General features: G+C 39.6%; 1 protein-coding gene across 1 annotated transcript; it reads right to left on the bottom strand.

The window, feature by feature from the left end:
- Nucleotides 1-1,696: 1,696 nt before the first annotated feature.
- Nucleotides 1,697-5,987, bottom strand: LOC107572347 (endoplasmic reticulum resident protein 27-like). Its single transcript, XM_016258781.1, has 7 exons — nt 5,646-5,987; nt 4,958-5,046; nt 4,079-4,216; nt 3,852-3,968; nt 3,531-3,656; nt 2,468-2,665; nt 1,697-1,767 (listed from the first exon to the last, which is right to left on the bottom strand). Exons 1-7 carry the CDS (start codon nt 5,716-5,718, stop codon nt 1,726-1,728), a joined length of 783 nt encoding a protein of 260 aa, XP_016114267.1. The 5' UTR covers nt 5,719-5,987; the 3' UTR covers nt 1,697-1,725.
- Between the last annotated feature and the right edge of the window lie 1,276 nt (nt 5,988-7,263).

Below are 7,263 nucleotides of genomic sequence, written 5' to 3'. Positions count from 1 at the left end.
TGTGTGTGTGTGTGTGTGAGTGTGTGTGTGTGTGTGTGTGTGTGTGTGTGTGTGTGAGTGTGTTTTATATAAAAGCAGCCGTATAGATAGTTTGGGTATTTCTGAGCTGTATGTCTGCAAACTTCCGATAATTACAGTGAGAGTTTGTCTGTTTTTAGCTTGTAATGTTTTTAGCAGAATGAGCCTCAGTTCTCAAGCAAAGCAAACCTGATTCCAATGATATCAATTCAATACAATACCATTTTAAACCACTTTAGTGGCATGACGGGCATAGCAGTGTATTGCCAAAGCATTTATTATATACCCACATTAGATTTTTACTCTGTTTAGGGTGTAAAGCAAAATAAGTCTCAAGACAAATAATTTGTTGTTAATCATAATATCAGTGTGCATGTTCTCATTCATCACCACTACATTAAATAGATTAAATATAATTCAAATTCTATCTTAATGTGTCTTTTATGACTGATACCATAAAATTCTGTATAATCATGTACAAACAGATTCTGTTCATCAGTATTTCATGATGTTTTTCAATGGGAAAATCATGTGGTGCAACATATTTGATCTTACACTGACCTTCATCATCATCATCATCATAACATGTTGAATGTAACAGTATTCACCCAAAACTCTTGAAGAACAGATGGTTAAATTATGATGAGTTATTATTATTCTTCACAGCTCTAAGCATGTGTTTAGGATTGTGGGTAAAAGTTTAAGAATCTGAATGAATAATCTGAATATTGTGGTCTGATCTCCTCCGTAACTGTGGAGGTTATGAGGTTGGGAAACTGGATTTTCTCTCTCAGTAACTTAGTAATCAGTAGTTGGTTTTATTGGCACCTCCAGGCACAAATGGCACCACTTTGCTCTTGGCTTTGTGACACTCTGGAAATAAGACCAGTGTGTTTGTGCTGCAGTGATTTCTGAACAGACACGCAGCTCAATATGAGTCCTGTATTCATGTGTGGAACACGTTACTCACAGCCTTTATATATAATGCATTATAAATGTGGTTTAATGCAGTAATTATGCCGTGATCAGAAGCCGCTCTCTGTCTGTCATCATCATGACCTCGCTCTGAGGACACATCACTGATTCACTGCGTCTTGTCCACATTATTCTATGAATCTCTGCAGTCGCTCACACAAATAAACTCAAACTCAGTCTCTCTGTGTGTGTTTGCTTTCAGAGATTGAAACTCCCGTTTCCACTCAGTTAACCAAACCCGCTCATTACATTCTACAATCCAGACATTTACAGCCTCTTTATTCTCAATCATTGAGTTTACAGTCTCTCAGTGTGGTGTGTACATACTATATATGTCACAGCCAGACTCAGTGTGTCAAACATAAATCTGTGTTCAACTCGCTTTCCCTGTGCTTCTTCATGTTCTGTCCTTCACTGAGCTCTGTGCTCTCAGCTCATTTATACACACAAAGCATTTGTACTTGGATCAGAAATGAAAATACTAATTAAAACATCTAGATTTCTTAGTATCTAAATCATGCTCTTCATGTCTTCTAAATCAGTCTCTAATTGACAACAGCACACACACACTCTCACACACACACACACACACACACGCACACACACACACGCACACACACACACACACACTCTCACACACACACAGGTCCTACATGATGAACTCAAAAACAGGATCCACTGTATTTTGTGTATGTTTTGTATATAATATTTTTAATGAGGAAGAGGATGGTGTTATAGTTCAGTCTTGTCTTCGGGTGTCTCCTCTTTCTGCTTCTGTTGGAAAGAAAACAGCAGAAGCACACACCAAATCTGTAAAACCATACACTAATTCTCAGCCTTTGACTCAGTTTTCATTTTCATAAAACACTTTTTGCACAACACAACACACAGTTCTCTCTGTAACACACACAAACATCTCTCTTGATTTCACTTTCAAACACAACTAATCAAAACGCCACATTAATTCATCACTAACTCCTCACGTGTGCTTCACTCAACACCAGCCAATCAATAAATAAGTCTTTGGTTCTGTGTAGTACTGTATTCACAACCACAGATGCTTACAGTAAAAATAGTTTCTTTCAATCTTGCGTTCGTGTTTTCCGTGAATTTTTCAGCATCTCTGCAGATTACTTTCAGTCTTGTTCAGAAATGTTGACAGGAGCTCATGAAAGAAGAGCTTTAGGTTTTGAGTAACTGTGTGTATGATATATCCAAAATTATAATATGACGGCAAAGGTGTTTGCAACATAAAACAAATGTTTGCTTTTGAGATGTGTTTGTGATATTTTAAATGCAGTGCTTCGTTTTGCAAGAGATGCGAGACATTTGGCATTTTGTGTGCCATTCTTGAATTTGTGTCCAGTTTTGAAAAAGAGAGGCAAAGTTTTGAAAATGTGTGTGTGAGCAGTTGAAAACGATGGTAATAAGATCCAGCACTGCTGACCTCACGCTGACCGCACACTGACCTCACCTGCAGTTCTCCATCCAGGAAGGAGTCACAGAAGTCCTGCACGCGCTCAGTAGTGATTTCACCCGCCGCCAGGAGCCACTTCTTGTCCGAGACACCATCGTAAAGGCCGATCCGCGGCAGATCACCAGACTTCAGGCCGAAGTATTCCAGCACGCGGGCGTTCGACTTCTCTCTTCCGTTTACCAGCACGAACAACATCTGCATTTCACAAAACACATTCACAAGTCATTTTGTGGAATAGTCTTTTAATGTTTAGTTAAATAGTGCTGTTCATCACCATCCCTGCTGTAAAAAACAATAGAAATGATGATCAGAGAAGTCCTAATGGCTTCCACTAAAAATACCATTACAAACCATCAACGGTTAACCATTCATTTCCAGTAGCAGTGTTGCCAGGTTTGCCTAGATTTTGATTACTTGTAAACGGTTTGCTGTAGGTTAATCTTTCCTGCGGTTTAAAGGTTTGACATATAGCAGAAACTGTAATGCGCACATCGAAATATTTTACATTCTATCAATGATAAAACTGTGTGAGATTTTGAGTATTTTGACTCAAAAGAGACCCACAGGCACCATCACAGTTTCCATTAAAACCAATACAATTCCCATTATACCATCACAAATTCTATGAGGGTTTATATATTTATTTGCTCATTTTATATTTTAGAGTTTTAGTTTATAGCAGTTTTATTAGTTAGATTTCGAGTAAATCAGTATCTGTGCAGTGCCAGATAAACATTCATCTGACTGTAACTCCAGTTACTTCACCTGATAATTGTCTTAAAATGTACTGTATGTGAGCACTCAGTCACTTTAAATAAAAAATATTGCCCAAATCAATCAAAACCTTTAGCAGTCTCATACAGTCTGGAATATTTCTGAAGTTCTGGAAGGATCTGGCATGTGTGGGGATATTAGGGTCAGTGGGGCGCAGCTCTTGTGCAATCAGGACAAAAGCTCTTAATCCCATTAAAGAATGAAACAGTGAGACTTCACCCCATCATCCTCTTAATTAACACTTTCTCGTCAGGTAAAGGAGGTGAAATGGACTCGTGTTTACTACCTTGCCAGCATATTTTGGCGCAAGATTTCTGAAGATCTGCTGCAGGGGCTCCGAGTGAGTGCGCCCTCTATCAGCCATCAGCAGCAGGTGCGTCTTCACCACAGACTGGAACAGACCCACTGCAGTCTGACACACACAGACACTCACGCACACACACAGAGAGAGAGAGAGAGAGAGAGAGAGAGAGAGAGACAGACACAAACACACACACACACACATGCACGCACGCACACACACACACACACTCACACATTATATATAATATAATTTAATTTAATTTAATCAGATTGGAAGCTACTAGTATGTTTGTATGATCAGTACCGCTTGATTATATTCTGTGACGTAATAAATGTTATTGATGGTCATGAAGCGTGCGAGTCCATCGCCATCAATTTTCTTGGCCTCTGAGAGCTTCAGGTGTTCCTGATGAAGATCAGCCTGTAATACACACATATTCTCATATACTCATATTACGATGGTGTTCTGTATTCACCTCATGTATCTCAGACTCATATCTCACGTGTTCCATGAGGTTGCAGGTGTTTTACCTTCCTGAAGATGGAGATGGTGTCGGAGGCGATGCCATATTTGGCCCAAACTTCCTTTTCACTGCACAGAGCAACAGGAAGTGTCTCCATCTGTTTAACAGCAGCCAGAAACTCTTTATATCCGTGAGCAGCTTCAGTCTGACAGAAAGACAGCAGACCTTAATCACAGACATGAACACTGTTCATACATGAGCATCAGTCCACTGGAGGATCGTTCTAAGAACTGTGCCCACGTCTGTTTATGGAGCGCTGAAGGTGCCAATCCCACAATCCCAGAGACGCCCTAAACTTCCTGCTCCATTCCTCCTCCACATCTAGAGTTGGGCCAGAGGACACGGCATTCTGGGACATTTCCTGACACCAGCGGAGACGCTATCTCTCTCACACACACACACACACACACACACACACACATACACCCACACAGGTTTGTTTTTGTGAAAAGTGGGGACTCTCCATAGGCGTAATGGTTTTTATACTGTACAGATCGTATATTCTATTGCCCTACACCAACCCTACCCCTAAACCTACCCCTCACAGGAGACTTTGTGCTATTTCAGATTTTCAATACACTCCATTCTGTGTGATTTATAAGCGTTTTGAAAAGTGGGGACATGGGGTAATGTCCTGAAAAGTCACCTTCTCCTTGTAATACCTGTCATACCTTTGTCATTATACACATTTATGTCCTCATTTGTCACAAAAACGCGTACACACACACACTTGCACTCTCTCACACACACAGACACACACACACACACGCACGCACAAACGCACACACACACACACGCACAAACGCACACACACACACACACACACACACTTACACTCTCTCACAGACACACACACACACACACACACGCACACACACACACACACCTCAAAGAAGCCGATTACAGCTACTTCTACCGAGTCGATGAAGGCTTGGGCCTCAGGAACATCCTTCAGTCTGAGGATGGATCCGTTCTCTGCAGATCAACACAAGTACATCAGCCTGACGGTGATGTATGAATCCAAAACATCTCATGAGGTCACACACTGCAAAAAAATATTTCCTTACTTAGTATTTTTGTCTTGTTTTCTGTGTAAATATAAAAATTCTTGACTCAACACAAATTTAACAAGATATTATGTCTTATTTTCTGAAAAAATTATCAAAATTATGTTAGTTTTTGCTTAAAACAAGCAAAAGATTATTTTTATTACCCCATTGGCAGATATTTTTGCTTGTTGTACAAAATTTAAAACAAGACTCAATATTTCAAGTCATTTTACTTGTCAAGTAAATGCATCTTGATTCAAGAATGTTTATACTCGAAAGCAAGACAAAAATGCGAAGTAAGAAAGTAATTATTTTGCAGAGCAGTAAATGTGACAGACTGTGAACTAAGCAGATCTGATATAGAGTCAGACACAGTTATATGAATCACTCAAACCAATAACCTCTGCAACAGCCATGAGCAAAGACGCTCATTATTTCTTTAGTCATCTAACAAACAAAACAGAGTATTTCTGTTAGACTACAGAGAATAATTCTGGCATTTAATGATGTTTAAAGTCACCTTACCTTTATGGTCTGCGGTCACACACACAGTTAACAAAGAGAACACAATGAGAAACATGCCGACTCTACTAAACATGGACAGACGGTGAGAAGCGACGCAGAAGCCCAGGGGTTGTGTTCTTGTACGCCGAGGGTGTGTGAATCGGACAGGTGTGCTGCAAACGCCGTGAGATTACGTGTCACTCAACGCACACATGCTGGTTTTGTTCCCGAATGAAACTCATTTTGAACATGAACCTCGTTGCAGAATCACACTATTGAGAAACACCATCAATGAGAATCAGGAGAGCAGAAGATCTCGGCTTCGTTTCTCATGTTAAGAAATATTTTTACTCAGATCATGAAGTGCTTCTGTGCTTCAGTGCATTGAAAACATGGACATGTTTAATGTTGTGCATCAACTTATCAAGGAATAATACGTGCAAATATGCTCAAAAAACTGCCATGCTGCTCCAAAACAGATATAAATACATGAAAGAGGCTATGAACTCTAACAGGCAGTGTGTGTTTTGTTCAATCTATCATCTGAACATGTGTAACTTTCTACAGCTGATTCAGGTGATATCACTTCTGTCGTCTATCGTTCATTAACATGATTAAGATGAGGAATCATGCTTCTTATCTTCACATAACTTCTGCCGTCAGCTCAGTAAGGTTGTGTACCGATGCGTTAGCACACAGTTAAACCGGTTCACGTCAGGAATAGATTAAGAGTCTCTTCTCACTGCAGGATCCAAAGACTCAGGATTTAAAATAGAGCTAATGCTCAGCTCAGAGATCAAAGCAACTCTTTTCATAGAGTTATGCAACATTTAACCCAGAGGAAAGGTCAGAGGTTACAACAACATCTTCATCTTTGGTTTCTGAATGAAATCAAACTGGAAAAGCACATCAACATTGTGGGTTTATGATAATGGCAGTGATGTCCATTTCTATATTTGTCACAAAGATCCGAGCTCAGAAGATAAAAGTCCAATGCAGAATTATCATGAGTTTCATTGTAGGAAATTGGACATGAACAGGCTCTCAGGTCATATTTACTATCGGGAAACTAATTTTGATTTCTAACAAGTTGGACATGCCATAAATTTAAAACATGGCAAATAAGAGAACTATCGCTGTTTGTTTTCCATACAACTTGTACATTGCTTTACAGTCATGCATATTTACATATATAAATAGCCATTTGATGCATTTTGTATTTACACAGCAAAAACTGTTTATTTTGACTGAACCTTCAGAATCTGGATGTTGATGAATGGGACGCAACATTTATTAAGAAATGGGCAAGAATGAAGCTGCAGTCCTCTGTGAACAAAGCGTTTGAACACAGCAAACTCATAATTCTGACTTCAGAAGTGGGATGTGAACTCCTGACTGCATGTGAAAGCAGCATAAGACAAACTCTCATTTAGCATATAAATCTGCTCTGCATACAGATCCTACTGAAAAACAGAACGTGTTGCAGAGACAGATATAGATGTGTTTGAATACGTGTTACTGCTAAAACAAGACAGCACCAAATACACACACACACACACACACACTCTCTCTCTCTCACTCACACACACACTCTCTCTCTCTCACTCACACACACACTCTCTCTCTCTCTCACTCACAC

This window comes from Sinocyclocheilus grahami, unplaced genomic scaffold (assembly GCF_001515645.1).
Source record: "Sinocyclocheilus grahami isolate Dianchi unplaced genomic scaffold, SAMN03320097.WGS_v1.1 scaffold1737.1, whole genome shotgun sequence".
In the NCBI taxonomy this organism is placed as follows: Eukaryota; Metazoa; Chordata; class Actinopteri; order Cypriniformes; family Cyprinidae; genus Sinocyclocheilus; species Sinocyclocheilus grahami.
Note: the sequence above shows the minus strand (reverse complement) of the source record. Positions and strands in the feature narration are given on the sequence as shown.

What these genes read in the sequence shown, in the direction of transcription:
- LOC107572347 (XM_016258781.1), bottom strand. Translation starts at nt 5,718, where the DNA reads ATGTTTAGTAGAGTCGGCATGTTTCTCATTGTGTTCTCTTTGTTAACT. An exon ending in TGTGACCGCAGACCATAAAG is followed by an intron (nt 5,047 to 5,645) that starts GTAAGGTGACTT and finishes GTTGATCTGCAG; the next exon opens with AGAACGGATCCATCCTCAGA. An exon ending in CTGTAATCGGCTTCTTTGAG is followed by an intron (nt 4,217 to 4,957) that starts GTGTGTGTGTGT and finishes TCTTTCTGTCAG; the next exon opens with ACTGAAGCTGCTCACGGATA.